Consider the following 18,702-nt stretch of genomic DNA (forward strand, 5'->3'; position numbering starts at 1 on the left):
TACCGACACACTGTCATATCCGACACTGACTTTACCGACACACTGTCATATCTGACACACTGACTTTACCGACACACTGTCATATCTGACACACTGACTTTACCGACACACTGTCATATCTGACACACTGACTTTACCGATACACTGTCATATATGACACACTGACTTTACCGACACACTGTCATATCTGACACACTGACTTTACCGACACACTGTACTATCTGATACACTGACTTTACCGACACACTGTCATATCTGACACACTGACTTTACTGACACACTGTCATATCCGACACACTGACTTTACCGACACAATGTCATATCTGACACACTGTCTTTACCGACACACTGTCATATCTGACAAACTGACTTTACCAACAAACTGTCATATCTGACACACTGACTTTACCGACACACTGTCATATCCGACACACTGACTTTACCGACACACTGTCATATCCGACACACTGACTTTACCGACACACTGTCATATATGACACACTGACTTTACCGACACACTGTCATATCCGACACACTGTCATATCTAACACACTGACTTTCCCGACACACTGTCATATCCGACACACTGTCATATCCGACACACTGACTTAACCGACACAGTCATATCTGACATACTGACTTTCCCGACACACTGTCATATCCGACACACTGTCATATCAGACACACTGACTTAACCGACACACTGTCATATCTGACACACTGACTTTACCGACACACTGTCATATCCGACACACTGACTTTACCGACACACTGTCATATCCGACACACTGACTTCACCGACACATTGTCATATCTGACACACTGACTTTACCGACACACTGTCATATCTGACACACTGACTTTACCGACACACTGTAATATCCGACACTCTGACTTTACCGAAACACTGTCATATCTGACACACTGTCTTTACCGACACACTGTCATATCTGACACACTAACTCGGGTCTCTTAGTGTGTCGGTAACGTAAGATTTTACTGTATACAGCTTTGTGTTTAACTGTAAACCATGACATTGTCTTCGCCAACATCTAAGTTGGTGCAATGAAGTAGCGCCACTTCTTCTCCGAATGTTATTTTCACTTTACTACGAAGCCTTAGGGAGAGTTTAATTTATTCATGAATAGTTTGTTATTACTTATCATTTGTTATTTGATAATTACGACAAAACGTGGTAAGACTTTCGGACAAAATGGATGGATTCAGCCCTTACATACACACCAAACTATTTATTTGAATTGTTAGTAAGTTTTGCAGTAAAAACTTCCAAAAATAACAATACTCAAATATCTTATTAGTCAAAGTTTCTATGCAATTACTAAAACATTATTTTAGTTTAATGTTCATACATAATTACAAAACATAAACAAATGACAATGCAATCGTGGAAACTCATATAGTCGAATTATTATCGTAACACTTTTTGAATAAGATATTGTTATGAGTAAATGTACATGTACTGTAGTAAAAGAATGACAGAAGTACCAAGGGTATCCCGACCGAACATTTAACAATCAGTTATATGATATCAATTTCCATACATTATTGTTGATCTTCATTAACACTCTCTACATACAATTCACTAATGATTCCTTGGCAGGATATTTTGATATGATATTAGTAAAGTCATGTACATCAAAATAATGAATTGCAGTATATAAATGTATAAACAAAATCCGCTGGTCAGAATTTGATATAAAACACACACATCCTATCATTATTAAACGTAAAGTATACTCCGAGATTCTTTATTATACATATTTTCTAAAACAAATCTGGTTAGTCATATATATATATATTCTTACCAATGTGGAGTGCTACCTTTTATCTCGACGTTCGTTAACCAGGCTATATTCAGATGTACCCCACTGCTATGTGGAGAGCTTCCTTTTATCTCGACGTTCGTTAACCAGGCTATATTCAGATGTACCCCACTGCTATGTGGAGTGCTACCTTTTATCTCGACGTTCGTTAACCAGGCTATATTCAGATGTACCCCACTGCTATGTGGAGAGATAACTTTTATCTCGACGTTCGTTAACCAGGCTATATTCAGATGTACCCCACTGCTATGTGGAGTGCTACCTTTTATCTCGACGTTCGTTAACCAGGCTATATTCAGATGTACCCCACTGCTATGTGGAGTGCTACCTTTTATCTCGACGTTCGTTAACCAGGCTATATTCAGATGTACCCCACTGCTATCTGGAGTGCTACCTTTTATCTCGACGTTCGTTAACCAGGCTATATTCAGATGTACCCCACTGCTATGTGGAGTGCTACCTTTAATCTCGACGTTCGTTAACCAGGCTATTCAGATGTACCCCACTGCTATGTGGAGAGCTTCCTTTTATCTCGACATTCGTTAATCAGGCTATATTCAGATGTACCCCACTGCTATGTGGAGTGCTACCTTTAATCTCGACGTTCGTTAACCAGGCTATTCAGATGTACCCCACTGCTATGTGGAGAGCTTCCTTTTATCTCGACATTCGTTAACCAGGCTATATTCAGATGTACCCCACTGCTATGTGGAGTGCTACCTTTAATCTCGACGTTCGTTAACCAGGCTATATTCAGATGTACCCCACTGCTATGTGGAGAGCTTCCTTTTATCTCGACGTTCGTTAACCAGGCTATATTCAGATGTACCCCACTGCTATGTGGAGAGATAACTTTTATCTCGACAAAGTTATATTGACACGAATCAAACAGTGTTTCGACTGTGTATGTCTGACCTTTTGCCATTACCTGATGTGTATTTATCATTGTCTTCTGATTAGTATGACGATGAGAACCATGATTATACTGTAAGTTTTAATGTGAGGAGTTTGAATGAGGGGCATATGTTAAATGTGCTACCTTCTTGAAATAAAGGTATGTGTTTTATATGTTAAATACACAGAATGTAAAGAGTTTGGCCTTACAAATACACAGAATGTACAAATACACAGAATGTAAAGACTCCGGCCATCGTTATACATACAAATACTTATTATGTGATGAAGATATCGCGTCATCATCAAATTCTAAAATACATTTCCAATGTAAGAATTCCAGCGGTTCGTGGTATATACTGTAATGTAGTGGACGTTCCCATAACCTATACCCCAACACGGTTTTATACATATAATTGTATGTTCATACTCCCACACCTTACCATATACAAAACAATTTAATGGGGATGGAAAATAAAATAATAATTAAAAAATGACATCTCCAAGAGCCTATTGAATGCAAAAATGCGAACAACCTAAATCGCGTGCTCCCGTTCTACGACAGAAACTTGTCACGTATTTTTTCATGTACTTGCTCTAGATTGGAAATAAAGTCCATGGAAAATAACTATCGTATAAAGTATTTTTTTTTTATCTGAATCCGTTCAAACATTCTCATCTTTTTGCATTGTTCTTGTCTAAAAATTGCCATTTTTATTCTGTGAAAACCTGATAATGCGGTAGCGACCCATGTAGAATATATTCTTAGAGGAATTGCTCCATAAAAGCATGGTTGAGAGAAAAGTGAAATCCAATCACTATATTTACACTTACGTGACTTTCTATTACATTTTTTATGTAAATCAATCCTCATTTGTAAATTACATAGCAAAAAAATATAAATAAATACATCTGGTATTGCTGAATAGTGACAAAGCTTGGCAAGTGTATATATAAGGTAATGTTGAATGTACATCAGATAATCTTGAATGTACATAAGATAATGTTGAATGTACATCAGATAATGTTGAATGTACATCAGATAAATGTACATCAGATAATTTTGAATGTACATCAGATAATCTTGAATGTACATCAGATAATCTTGAATGTACATCAGATAATGTTGAATGTACATCAGATAAATGTACACCAGATAATGTTGAATGTACATCAGATAATGTTGAATGTACATCAGATAATTTTGAATGTACATCAGATAACTGTACATCAGATAATTTTGAATGTACATCAGATAAATGTACATCAGATAATGTTGAATGTACATCAGATAATTTTGAATGTACATCAGATAACCTTGAATGTACATCAGATAAATGTACACCAGATAATGTTGAATGTACATCAGATAATGTTGAATGTACATCAGATAATTTTGAATGTACATCAGATAACTGTACATCAGATAATTTTGAATGTACATCAGATAAATGTACATCAGATAATGTTGAATGTACATCAGATAATTTTGAATGACATCAATAACCTTGAATGTACACCTCAGATAAATGTACATCAGATAATGTTGAATGTACTCAGATAAATGTACATCAGATAATGTTGAATGTACATCAGATAATGTTGAATGTACATCAGATAATTTTGAATGTACATCAGATAATGTTGAATGTACATCAGATAATGTTGAATGTACATCAGATAATTTTGAATGTACATCAGATAAATGTACATCAGATAATGTTGAATGTACATCAGATAATTTTGAATGTACATCAGATAACCTTGAATGTACATCAGATAAATGTACATCAGATAATGTTGAATGTACATCAGATAAATGTACATCAGATAATATTGAATGTACATCAGATAATGTTGAATGTACATCAGATAATTTTGAATGTACATCAGATAATGTTGAATGTACATCAGATAATGTTGAATGTACATCAGATAATTTTGAATGTACATCAGATAAATGTACATCAGATAATGTTGAATGTACATAAGATAATTTTGAATGTACATCAGATAATGTTGAATGTACATCAGATAATCTTGAATGTACATCAGATAAATGTACATCAGATAATGTTGAATGTACATCAGATAATGTTGAATGTACATCAGATAATGATGAATGTACATCAGATAATGTTGAATGTACATCATATAATTTTGAATGTACATCCATGTAATGCCATCTTTTAAAACAAATATATTCAAAACATATTTAACATTCCAAGGTCCTATACATGGAATAGTTTACCAGCTTACGTACAAAATTGTAAAAGTCTTTATCTTTCAAGAAATGTGCCAAACAGTATTTTATAGTGTCGCAATGCAATATGTTTTCATTTGTTTTAGAAACGTAATTATGCACATAGCTGATACCATATACTAGCCTCTAGTCTTTTTAAAAAGGCGTTATCTACTTAGCGCAATTGCTTACGAAACGTTCAAAGCTAGGATATGTTTTGTAGAGAGTAATTTGTTTAATTGGTATGGAACGTGTTCAATCGTGTCGACGATGAAGGTGGCGTAGCAAGAGGTAATATGACCAGCACAGAAGCTGAGCCCTTGACACGATTGATCAGGCAACCAGGACGATATGTGATACTTAAACAATGATTATAGCACTGTGATGTTTGTCCATTGTCATCGTACTACGAACTATTTTATAAGCTTGTGTATTAAATAATTGTATGCTTATTTTTTTATAATTGTAATGTTGTGTATAATGTACATTTTATATGACTTGACCATATGTAAGACGAGTCGTTGACTCAATATATGATCAAGTCTAAATAAAGCCTTATACCATTACTGTTATAAATGTTGAATGATCGTAAGATCATATTGAATTCACATAAGTTAATGTTGTATTCACACAAAGTAATGTCGAATTCACATAATTTAATGGTGAATTCACATAAGTCAATGTTGAATGCACACAAGTTTATATTGAATTCACATAAGTTAATGGTGAATTCACATAAGGTAATGTCGAATTCACATAAGTTAATGTTGAATTCTCATAGGTTAATGTTGAATACACATAGGGTAATGGTGAATTCACACAATTAAGTGTTGAATTCACATAAATAAATGTTTAATCCACATAAGTTAGTGTTTAGTTCACATAAAGAAATGTTGGATTCACATAATAGAATATTATATACATGTATAAGGTGATGTTAACATTACGGATTACATAAGATTTTATATATACACAAGTGAAAGTATCCGTAATAATAAATGTAACTAATAAAGATGAAATGTTAGTGTGCTTATATTACTGAGATCACAAAGCAGATCCAACGAAAATCATTAAGTGTTGTGAACCTTTTCTCGTATATTATTATACTGGGAGACTTTAATTATCCGGAATAAACTGGACAAAGTGACGCGCAAAAATGAATAGCACAAAGCTCCGGATATTTCAGTTATAATGGCAAAACGCTCTAAACTTAAGTTATAATTTTGTTTATTTCCCATTTTTGGCTCCCTTCCTCCCGCCCCAAGAGTGCAACCTCCCGTGTTTTATTCAACATTATATCTCCATTGCCTAATTATGCTCCAGGCCAAACAGGCGTTCAAAACTATTAGGGATTTAAAGGATTTACCCCAATTTTCCCTTTTGGGCCCAGTCCCTCCCGCCCCATGGACGCTATACCCGCCATTTATACAACATTGTTCACCTTTGCCTTATTATGTTCCAGGCCAAATTTCATCAAAATCCATTCAGGCGTTCAGGACTAGTATGGATTTAATGAATTTACCTCAATTTCCCCTATTGAACCCTACTCCTCCGACCCCAAGGGAGCCACACCCTCCATTTATTTAACTCTTCTTTTCCTTTGCCAAATAATGCTCCAGACCAAATTTCATTAAAAATCGATTCAGGCGTTCGGGATAAGTAGAGATTAAAAGAAAACGTTGACGGACGACGGACGACGGACGCTGCGCCATGGCATCAACCGAATTTACTGTATCTCGTTATCATTTTATAATTGAGTCCGGTGTAGAGGATCTTAGTTAATCCTGTACTGAAAATAAATTTACAGAAAGTAGAAGATATGTTGAAATCATCACATCAGGCAATGACAAATGTTCGTGACCTAGGGGAGACAACTCGTGGTCTCTCATCATTACTGTTCTAGGTAACGTCTTAGTTTTGCGGGCATGATGATTATACCATTCTTCTTGGCGAAGTCGAGCACAAGCTACAGGATCTGGGCTGCAAAACCGACTGTCGAACTGGTAATGAAGCACGCCACCTATCCATGTTGGCAACATCTTGAAGTGTACATGCTTCTTAGTTATCCTGGGGACTCTAGACAAAACAAAACATATATTCTTCTGAGCTCTGTAATTAGACCATTGTTCAGTTTTGTATAATTTGAATGATTCTGACTACCTTTCTATGCTGTCTTCAATAAATCGTGGTCATAAGAATAAATAAACATTTGTGAAATAGTGTACCTTTAAAGTACCAATATATATACTTGATGGCTTATCCAATCTTACTCCATTGAGAAGGAGAAAGCTGACATCGCTTACAAGAGAAAATGCATTAAGCTTATTGAAACTTTATAGATCGTATAACTCATTCACGGCTACAATCTGATCCAAACTTACGCCACAGACACCAGCATTGTGCCCTTGGCTTTGCTGTACCACATTATATACTTTCCCGCCGGACATGCGCACAAGTCATCAACTACTTTGTGGATCTGCGAACGTAAAACATACAGTTAGTAATGCTACCACAAACAAGATGATTACGCTGGAATCCATCCGCGTTTGCCTGGTATACGTCATACGACACGTGTTTGCCTGAGCAAGCACTATATGTCACACGACATATGTGTACCTGGTATACGTCACAAGACACTTGTTTAACTTTTATTCGTCACACGTCACATGTTCATACCTATACACTATAGTCATTTGTGCTGCTGGTTTCGACACAGGCTATGAAATAACTGTCTATGAATTTATTTCATTATTTCGTATGATTTTCATAGGCATGTCCAACTCACAATCACGTGTATATATCTCACAGTCTCATGTCCATCTCAGTATCATGTCCATTTCAGTCTCATGTCCATCTCACAGTATCGTGACCATCTCACAGTATCGTGACCATCTCACAGTCTCATGTCCATCTCACAGTATCGTGTCTATCTCACAGTATCGTGACCATCTCACAGTCTCATGTCCATTTCACAGTATCGTGACCATCTCACAGTCTCATGTCCATCTCACAGTCTCATGTCCATCTCACAGTATCGTGTTCATCGCAGTCTCATGTCCATCTCAGTCTCATGTCCATTTCACAGTCTCATGTCCATCTCACAGTCTCATGTCCATTTCAGTCTCATGTCCATCTCACAGTATCGTGACCATCTCACAGTATCATGTCCATCCCACAGTCTCATGTCTATCTCACAGTCTCATGTCCATCGCAGTCTCATGTCCATCTCACAGTATCGTGACAATCGTGTCCATCTCACAGTATCGTGTCCATCTCACAGTATCGTGTCCATCTCACAGTATCGTGACAATATCACAGTCTCTTGTCCATTTCACAGTCTCATGTCCATCTCACAGTCTCATGTCCATCTCACAGGCTCATGTCCATCTCACAGTCTCGTGTCCATCTCACAGTCTCATGTCCATCTCACAGTCTCGTGTCCATCTCACAGTCTCGTGTCCATCTCACAGTCTCTTGTCCATCTCACAGTATCGTGACCATCTCACAGTCTCATGTCCATCTCACATTCTCATGTCCATCTCACAGTATCGTGACCATCTCACAGTCTCATGTCCATCTCACAGTATCGTGACCATCTCAGTCTCTTGTCCATTTCACAGTATCGTGACCATCTCACAGTCTCTTGTCCATTTCACAGTCTCATGTCCATCTCACAGTCTCATGTCCATTTCACAGTCTCATGTCCATCTCACAGTCTCATGTCCATATCACAGTCTCATGTCCATTTCACAGTCTCATGTCCATCTCACAGTCTCATGTCCATCTCACAGTATCGTGACCATCTCACAGTCTCATGTCCATCTCACAGTCTCATGTCCATCTCACAGTATCGTGACCATCTCACAGTCTCATGTCCATCTCACAGTCTCTTGTCCATCTCACAGTCTCATGTCCATCTCACAGTATCGTGACAATAGCACAGTATCGTGTCCATCTCACAGTCTCTTGTCCATTTCACAGTATCGTGACCATCTCACAGTCTCTTGTCCATTTCACAGTATCGTGACCATCTCACAGTCTCTTGTCCATTTCACAGTATCGTGACCATCTCACAGTCTCATGTCCATCTCACAGTCTCATGTCCATCTCACAGTATCGTGACCATCTCACAGTCTCATGTCCATTTCACAGTCTCATGTCCATCTCACAGTCTCATGTCCATCTCACAGTATCATGTCCATCTCACAGTCTCATGTCCAGTTCACAGTCTCATGTCCATCTCACAGTCTCATGTCCATCTCACAGTCTCATGTCCATCTCACAGTATCGTGACCATCTCAGTCTCTTGTCCATCTCACAGTCTCATGTCCATTTCACAGTCTCATGTCCATCTCACAGTATCGTGTCCATCTCACAGTCTCTTGTCCATTTCACAATCACGTGTATATCTGCTATGCATGCGTCATGCAATCTCTCAATTACGTGTGAATGTGTCCATCAATCAAGTGTCTTTCACAATCGTTTGCCCTATCACAGCCATCTGTCACCTCGAAGTCAAATATGTAATATACTTTGTCCTAAAATGAATGGAATAGTGTGCTCTACACTAAAATCGGGTCTGTTTCCCCGATGTCTTGTGATTCTCTGACAACCGAACAATGGGATCTACTGTATTCCACTACCTGTTGATCGCAGCAGACGACTTAAAGTGGATCTCTGCTGAACTTTCGGGATTTGGTTACTTGCTGCTATGGGACTTCGGAGAGACCAATCTTTGTCTCGTTCTTTTCCTTTCTTTGCTGTCTGCACTCTTTTCCCGCGTTTCCTTTGGTGTTTCCACACACCTGTGTCATTAAGCCCATGCAACAACCAAATGGCTGTTTTTTACGTAGTCACGGGTCTCTCAAGTAGTCGTCTATCTGACATAGTAATCTATTTCACATACCTTGTGTTCCTTTATAGGGTTCGTACCATTTGTATAGAATAAGTACGTTACCATATAATGGAACGCAATTGAATCTCAAATGAATATCCAAAACCAAGACCTGAATCCCGAAAACATACTTGTACATAATTTATAATGTTTCATTTGCAAATGGAGAGTCCCCTCTCGTTTTTAAAAAGAATCATAGTTCCACCATTTTGGATCTAAATGGTATGTTTCAAAACAAAATACATGAGAACCGGTTTGGTTCTGCTAGTACAGCGTGTTCCATTTAGAGTACATCAGATTCATACTGGTACCCTCGGTACAACTGGTAAGAACTCGATAAAGGACGCGCGGATAGCTCAATCGGAACCTCTCGTCATTTTCTCCGAAACTAGACGTTGACAGACGGAGGCGAGGTATTCCGATTGACGGATAGCCATGCATGTAACTCTTATAGTCACTTGTCACTTTCACAAAGTCACGTGTCTATATTACATCCGACAAAGTCACGTGTTTACCAACAAAGAACATTACTCACCGTTGTATCGTTGATATTAGCGTGCCATGCAGCATCCTTTGTTAAGGCCGAAAATTCGTCTGGGCATGAAGACTTTTGCCGTTGTGGACACTGGAGAGTTGTCGGTTCGAGCAAGTGTATTTCCCCTTCCTTTGTAATATCCTCATATGCATGTTCTGGCGGTCCCGTCCGGTAATTTTCATAGCATTGTTCCGCTGGAACTCGTAACATCTCACTTGAATTTTCAGAATCCGGTACTGTATCATCAATGTTGCTGTATTGGTTTTCGTCTATCTGCCTCCGAGAAATCACCGCCCCGTCACTTTCCTCTAAACTACACCCTTCTAACGTAATCGAATTTACGGCGATGCTGTTGGAAAAGCTACTGCTCCCTATTTCTTCCGAACTCTCCACGGGACTCTTAACGAGAGTTTTCAATCGCGAAGACTCATCATTTCTGGAATATAGCGAAGTGTTAGATTGTGTTGCGCCTGTGGAAAGAAAGATTTTGAAATAGTATTTACATATCCTCGACACAAATAAAAAAAAAAAAAAAAAAAAAAAAATCATTCGGTGGCGGTATGAAGTAATGATAGCACGAGCTGTAGATATGGTAAAACCAGTACGGGTAAACAAGGTGATAGGTAATGGCATGTATACGAGACATACTTCACTGATATAATTATGAAAAAATAGCGAATATAAAAAAAAAAAGAGGATGACCTCATATTAATCATTTAAACATGTATGACACTATCCAACATAGCTCCGAATAAAACATACTTGGTAACCATTCCCTCATATTTACCTGTCCTAGTGACGTCACCCTTACCTGTCCTAGTGACTACCCCGTCGCCTATACTTGTACTCGTTATCATCGCAACAATTTTCACTGACTTTATGACCATCCCGATACCTTTACCTGTCCTAGTGACCACCCCGTCGGCTATACCTGTCCTAGTGACCACCCCGACACATTGACCTGTCCTAGTGACCACCCCGACACATTCACCTGTCCTAGTGACCACTCCGACACATTCACCTGTCCTAGTGACCACTCCGACACATTTACCTGTCCTAGTGACCACCCCGACGCATTTACCTGTCCTAGTGACCACCAAGACACATTTACCTGTCCTAGTGACCACCCCGACACTTTTACCTGTCCTAGTGACCATCCCGACTCATTTACCTGTCCTAGTGACCACCCAGACACATTTACCTGTCTAAGTGACCACTCCGACACATTTACCTGTCCTAGTGACCACTCCGACACATTTACCTGTCCTAGTAACCACTCCGACACATTTACCTGTCTTAGTGACCACCCAGACACATTTACCTGTCCTAGTAACCACTCCGACACATTTACCTTTCCTAGTGACCACTCCGACACATTTACCTGTCCTAGTGACCACTCCAACACATTTACCTGTCTTAGTGACCACTCCGACACATTTACCTGTCCTAGTGACCACTCCGACACATTTACCTTTCCTAGTGACCACTCCGACACATTTACCTGTCCTCGTGACCACTCCGACACATTTACCTGTCCTAGTGACCACTCCAACACATTTACCTGTCTAAGTGACCACTCCGACACATTTACCTTTCCTAGTGACCACTCCGACACATTTACCTGTCCTAGTGACCACTCCAACACATTTACCTGTCTTAGTGACCACTCCGACACATTTACCTGTCCTAATGACCACTCCGACACATTTACCTTTCCTAGTGACCACTCCGACACATTCACCTGTCCTAGTGACCACTTCGACACATTTACCTGTCCTAATGACCACTCCGACACATTTATCTTTCCTATTGACCACTTCGACACATTTGCCTGTCCTAGTGACCACTTCGACACATTTACCTGTCCTAGTGACCATCCAGACACATTTACCTGTCCTAGTGACCATCCAGACACATTTACCTGTCCTAGTGACCACCCCGACACATTTACCTGTCCTAGTGACCACCCAGACACATTTACCTGTCCTAGTAACCACTCCGACACATTTACCTGTCCTAGTGACCACTCCGACACATTTACCTGTCCTAGTAACCACTCCGACACATTTACCTGTCTTGGTGACCACCCAGACACATTCACCTGTCCTAGTGATCACCCCGACACATTTACCTGTCCTAGTGACCACTCCGACACATTCACCTGTCCTAGTGACCACTCCGACACATTCACCTGTCCTAGTGACCACTCCGACACATTTACCTGTCCTAGTTACCACTCCGACACATTAACCTGTCCTTGTGACCACCCAGACACATTTACCTGTCCTAGTGACCACCCAGACACATTTACCTGTCCTAGTGACCACTCCGACACATTTACCTGTCTTAGTGACCACTCCGACACATTTACCTGTCCTAGTGACCACTCCGACACATTTACCTGTCCTAGTGACCACTCCAACACATTTACCTGTCTTAGTGACCACTCCGACACATTTACCTGTCCTAGTGACCACTCCGACACATTTACCTTTCCTAGTGACCACTCCGACACATTCACCTGTCCTAGTAACCACTCCGACACATTTACCTGTCCTAGTGACCACCCAGACACATTTACCTGTCCTAGTGACCACCCAGACACATTTACCTGTCCTAGTGACCATTCCATCTCCCTTGCCTGTCGTATTGACCATCATTTCAAATTTACCTGTTCTTGTGACCATCCTATCACCTATGCCTGTCGTATCGACCATCATGTCAAATTTAACTGTCTTTGTGACCATTCCATCTCCCTTGCCTGTCGTATTGACCATCATGTCAAACTTACCTGTTCTAGTGACCATCCCATCACCTTTACCTTCCATAATGACCATCCCGACACCTTACCTGATATATAACTTCATATGTAACTTACTTGTTTGAAATCCTAGTTTCTCTAAAACAAAGTCCATTCCCTCCTCCCTCAGGGCGTCAATATAGTGGTCAAACCCTTTGCCATCTTTCATCCGAGGCAGACTTTCTATGATTGCACGATTAGCTTCAGTTGTGCTGTAATTTTTTAGCGATGTTCCTAATTTTTTCCCCATCGCTATGGCCGCATTGTATCAAATAGTCCAATATTGTTATAGGCTCCACATTTCGAATAATAAATTTGAAGTTTGCGGTAATCCTTTCCTCGGCCATGATAACGGTAGATACCCTGAACACAAATGGTATAGAAATGACATAAATTGTCGTTGATGTACATGTAAAACGTAGCTCACCAAACATTAACCAGCTTTACCTCGATTTAAAATACTCATCGAGTCGTGTCCAATCAAATTTATATCTAATAAAATCATACATACATCTTTGTTGAACTGGTGAAAAAGTATATATGTATATGTCTCAATATCCTAATTCCATGCCTATATGTGTATTTCTCAATATCACGATGTGGATTTATTTTAACTAACGTCTATAATTACTCTGGCTACGTATAGACAAGTGCTCAACATAAACACAGCACATCAACTATTTGTATACTACTTTCACTTTCATAAAATATGTACGAGAGGAGTAATAACGTGTGGGCTATAGAGATCAGTGATCTGGAGTCGACTTTCGTGAACACATAACAAAACTATCTACGTAAATAAATATCTAACCTGTCCGTACTTTTACCCCGTGAGAGACATACATAAACACACATACAATGTACATATGTACACCGTGTGTCGCACACATACATCCTCATATTAGATATAGATGTGTAGTACGTGAAGACTTACCGGAACGTTCTACTATATTCTGCGTGTAATCACAACATTCGCTAATTTCATTCAATGTATTTCGATCATGACTAAGTAACTTCGTCCTGAAACTGGGAACTATCAGACTTATTAATAAACACCAAACCAGGAAGTGTTGTCACACATATCAGAGTTACCTCCCTTGTTCTACACCCGCCTTTCAAGTATTTTACAGCTGGCGTTATAAATACAAATTAAACTTTGTTTAATGTCATTTATATATGTTCCACTTTATCATGTCATTTATATTATGGATTATTCCATTCGTAATTATTTCAATGTCATTTATATATGTTCCACTTTATCATGTCATTTATATTATGGATTATTCCATTCGTAATTATTTCAAGTTTTTGTGCATCATATGGATGCTGACCATTTTAGAATTTGAAGTGAGGTGATTGGCTAAGGATGCAGAGTTAGTCTGCTTCTATTTATAGCTCCTATATAAGTACAGGGCCACTGGTCGCAGAGGTCAGAGGCCGCTGAGATATGGAGGAACAAGGTCTGTACACGTTTGTTTATTTTTATAATTAGTGTACATGTTTACTAATTATAGTTTAGCTGGAAGCTCTATATCTTTTGTGTACTTATATGTCGTGTACATTAACTTGTTCATCATGACGAACGTTGTAGTTATTGGGCATAGCTTTGTGAAACGCCTTGACCGCGCGCTCGAGGGTTCATGGACGAACCTCGGATTTCAAAACAATCCCAGGGATATTGTTGTGTCGTGTTTCGGTAAAGGAGGTGGTAAGCTGACTGATGTTTAAACACGAAAGATATCCGATATTATATTGGAACAGCAGCCTGGATTAGTTTTACTCCAAATTGGTGGTAATGATTTGGATTGCCCAAGTTTTAATAGTGTCAAGGACTCGCTCGTGACCGACTTGTTATCAGTGGTTGAATGGCTATTATTTGGACTCTCAGTATCAAAAGTCGGCATTCTGCAATTGTTTTATCGGAGTCGTACAAGACATGTTCCAGTTCGTCAATATAATGAAGCAGTGGACTTCATAAATGCGAATTTGAAAGTGAAATGTGGGGTCACGGACAAGTGTTTTTTCTGGCGTCACAAAGGTCTCAAAGATGGCGTCTTTCCTCATCTTTCTGGGGACGGAGTTCATTTGAATACGTCAGGGATGCAAAGGTATATCCTCTCGGTCAGAGGAGCGGCGCTGTATGGCTTAAGATCAGACAGTGGGCGTATCTAACTTTCCGTATATGGTAAGCTTTGAATATTAATTACCTTCTGTTTACAGCTAGCGCACGCGCTCGGTGGTTGTTTACTTCGATAACTTCCGCCCAGGTCGTTCAGTCTGTTACGGAAAGTTACAAGCTAACAGGTAGTTCAATTATCTTACCGTTTACTGTATAATGCATTACATGTCCGTTAAATCGTTATCGCTCCGGGATTTTACTCATCCCTTAGTTTTCATCATTAAACGACATGAATTTCTTACAATACGTCTTCTCGACTTGAAGACCTGAAATTGTAGATGGTCTGTATGATGAAAGGGACGTAACTCGCGTTTTCAGTGTATGACTTCTCTTAAAGGCCCTATAGCTATTAGTAAATCTGCAAACTCAACTTCTGATGAATAAAACTTTGTATATCATGATAAGTCAATCTTAACTCTCATATCTTAATGTGATGCACAAGATAATACTGATTATCAGTTTGATAATTTTCAATGTTATAGTTTGAGATTTAAAAGGTAATTATGCCTTGTTATTGTTAAGGTAATTCTCATTAGACTTATTAGCTAGTGAAAATGGTTTGAAAATAAAGAAAATAAAGAAATTACTTGGACATTTGGATTTCATACAAGTTGGTATCCATTTGTATGTTGGTAATTCATGAATATTTTTAAAGCATACAGGTCTATAACATGTATTTGAAGAATTTACAGTTTTGATATCTCGGTGGAATGCCTTGTATGATTATGCCGGGGGAATACCTGGTTGGCTGGGGGAATTCGCGGCTTTTCAGTTTTGTTATAATCATAGAGATAAGAAGCATGTCCATACTGCTGGAATTTCCAGTTTTATTCCCGGGGGAATGCCCGGAGTATACTGGGGGAATGCCCAGTACGATTATCCCGGGGGAATGCCTGGACTTTCTGGGGGAAAGCCCAGTTTTACTTATACCAGGGGTATGCCTGGATTAGCTGGGGGAATTCCCATTGTTCAAAATATCAAAATGATATGGCATATTTTGCCATATATTCGTTGGTGTTCAATATGATAATGACTTTCGAGAGAGTTTTTCAAACTTTCTTTTTCATAAATGTCATTATCTAGGATTTAACCATCATCATGAAATTGGTTCATGTATTGGACTGCTCTTTTTCGCATTGTAATTACAGGTAATCCTGGTTCTGTGGGGCCTATCAGAAGATCTCGGCGACGGGCAGCTCAAAATCACACTTTGATTGCAAACAGAAGTGAGGGCAATGCACAACCGGTGGGGCGCCGTAGGCGCCAAACAGCTAATACTGCCCCTGTTTCCTCAGCACATACACAATCAGCAGCTGCTTCTGGGAGTATAACAGCACCAAACAACACAGTGTCCATCCCAGAACTTGCTGCACAACTGTTCCAGTATATGCAGGAGGCAGGTTTCTCAATAAACCCTCCACCAGCACATGTGAATGCCACAAGCAGGCCAGATGAGGACATTGCTGTGGCGACACCAGAGGTCCAGCTCCCCCGAACGGTAGCCCCGGTGCTTACATCAACACCAGTCCCAGCAATGGTTACAGCATCACCCAGGGACATCAGTACAAACACACTGAACTTTCCCGTATAGTTCACACATCATTCCTGCTGCCGCAGCTGGATCGGGAAGTCAGGTGGCAACACAGCCAATTATTCAATCTGTACCTGAAGCCAGACTACAACCTCAACAAGTGCCTCAAACAGTGACTCAACCGATTAACTTTCCAGGACCTAATGGCAATTCGCGGACACAGCCAGTGTCTTTTTCAACGGTTTTCCAGGATGTAGCTGGTGAGACCCCTAATATCACTTCTGTAAGCATTGCCCGACCTCTTGACATGTTTATTGATGTAAAATTAAAATCAAAAATTTTCAACAATGAGTATGTGGACTTAAGCTTATTGCTTAAGAAAACATCACATCAGCAAGACTCCTTGAAATTTGAAATGCAAGGACAGCAATTAGTGTTGAGCAATAACAATAAAGGTTTCACCATCAAATCCATTGAACAGTGGATCTCAGCTTTTCATATTTTTGTTGCCATTTATGTTCAGGCACATCCACAGGCTGCAGCAAGCCTAATGAAATATGCTGATATCATACAAACACTTTACAAAAGGTCGGGCATTGCCGCTGCGATGCACTATGATTCTAATTTTCGAATGTGGCATCAACTTTATCCATGTTCACCTTGGCACATGCCACACTCCGAGTTATATATGGAGGCCACTGCCATAGGCCTTCGTGCACTCTGCCCACAGCAGCCCTTTCAGGGCACCAAGCCTAACACGCGTAAAAAAGTGTGTTGGGCTTACGACAAGCATGGCAAGTGTGCAAAGGGTAACAGATGCAAATTCTGGCATGGGTGTGGTGTCTGTGGCGGCAGACATCAACAGAGAAATTGTCAGAACAACCCCAAGCCTGACAACCAGCAACCAGCTGGATCAGGTGCATCTCAAAATCAATCCAGTAAACCACAACGATCACCGCACCAAAAGTAATTCATTACCTACCCCAATTTTGGTTGATAAATTTTTTGAATATTTACAAGGTTATCCCCCTTTGAAATTCTCATTTTTAGAGCAGGGTTTTTTGAAAGGTTTTAAGTTACAATATGAAGGGCCTAGACTTTTTCGTGATGCAAAAAATCTCAAATCAGCACTAGAAAACATTAACATCTTGAAAGTAAAAATTCAAAAAGAAGTTGACAAAGGTCGTTGCAGTGGTCCTTTTCTTCAGCCACCATATACTAATTTACAAATTTCTCCTTTAGGGTTAGTACCTAAAAAAGAGCCAAACGAATACAGAGTCATACACCATTTATCTTTTCCTGAGGGCGCCTCAATTAATGATGGTATTTCTCCTGAAAATTCTACGGTAGTTTACCAATCAATTGATTATGCCATTTCGCTCATAAAAAAAAACATGGAAAAGGGTCGCTGTTAGCTAAAACAGACATAGAATCAGCATTTCGGCTAATCCCTATACACCCGGAGGATTATGAACTTTTAGGTTTTAAAATTGAGGGACAATATTATTTTGATCGGGTTCTGCCAATGGGTTGTTCAATTTCTTGCAGGTTGTTTGAGGCTTTCAGCTCAGCCATTCATTGGATTTTAGACCAGAAGTTTAAGGTGACAGGGGTGGTACATGTCTTGGATGATTTTCTGTTTGTTGGTCCCCAAAATAGTCAAAAATGTCTCGTTGATCTTAAAACATTTCTGAAGTTTTGTTCCGATACATCCATCCCTATCAAACAAAGCAAAACAGAGCTTCCCACAACCTGCCTAACTTTTCTTGGAATAGAATTGGAT

General features: G+C 39.5%; 1 protein-coding gene and 1 long non-coding RNA gene across 2 annotated transcripts; both read right to left on the bottom strand.

Moving 5' to 3' along the window:
• Positions 1-1,230: 1,230 nt before the first annotated feature.
• On the bottom strand, positions 1,231-3,601 carry LOC117331680. The gene is made up of 2 exons (XR_004533626.1): positions 2,305-3,601; positions 1,231-1,842 (listed from the first exon to the last, which is right to left on the bottom strand). It is a non-coding gene; the product is annotated as an uncharacterized LOC117331680 (long non-coding RNA).
• Positions 3,602-4,302: 701 nt separating this feature from the next.
• On the bottom strand, positions 4,303-14,293 carry LOC117331681. Its single transcript, XM_033890514.1, has 5 exons — positions 14,144-14,293; positions 13,288-13,572; positions 10,410-10,879; positions 7,362-7,456; positions 4,303-7,056 (listed from the first exon to the last, which is right to left on the bottom strand). Exons 2-5 carry the CDS (start codon positions 13,457-13,459, stop codon positions 6,759-6,761), a joined length of 1,035 nt encoding a protein of 344 aa, XP_033746405.1. The 5' UTR covers positions 13,460-13,572; positions 14,144-14,293; the 3' UTR covers positions 4,303-6,758.
• Between the last annotated feature and the right edge of the window lie 4,409 nt (positions 14,294-18,702).

Source organism: Pecten maximus, chromosome 7 (genome assembly GCF_902652985.1).
Source record: "Pecten maximus chromosome 7, xPecMax1.1, whole genome shotgun sequence".
NCBI lineage: Eukaryota > Metazoa > Mollusca > Bivalvia > Pectinida > Pectinidae > Pecten > Pecten maximus.

What these genes read in the sequence shown, in the direction of transcription:
- LOC117331681 (XM_033890514.1), bottom strand. Translation starts at nt 13,459, where the DNA reads ATGGGGAAAAAATTAGGAACATCGCTAAAAAATTACAGCACAACTGAA. An exon ending in CTAATATCAACGATACAACG is followed by an intron (nt 7,457 to 10,409) that starts GTGAGTAATGTT and finishes TTACGTTCGCAG; the next exon opens with ATCCACAAAGTAGTTGATGA. An exon ending in ACAATGCTGGTGTCTGTGGC is followed by an intron (nt 7,057 to 7,361) that starts GTAAGTTTGGAT and finishes TGTTTTGTCTAG; the next exon opens with AGTCCCCAGGATAACTAAGA.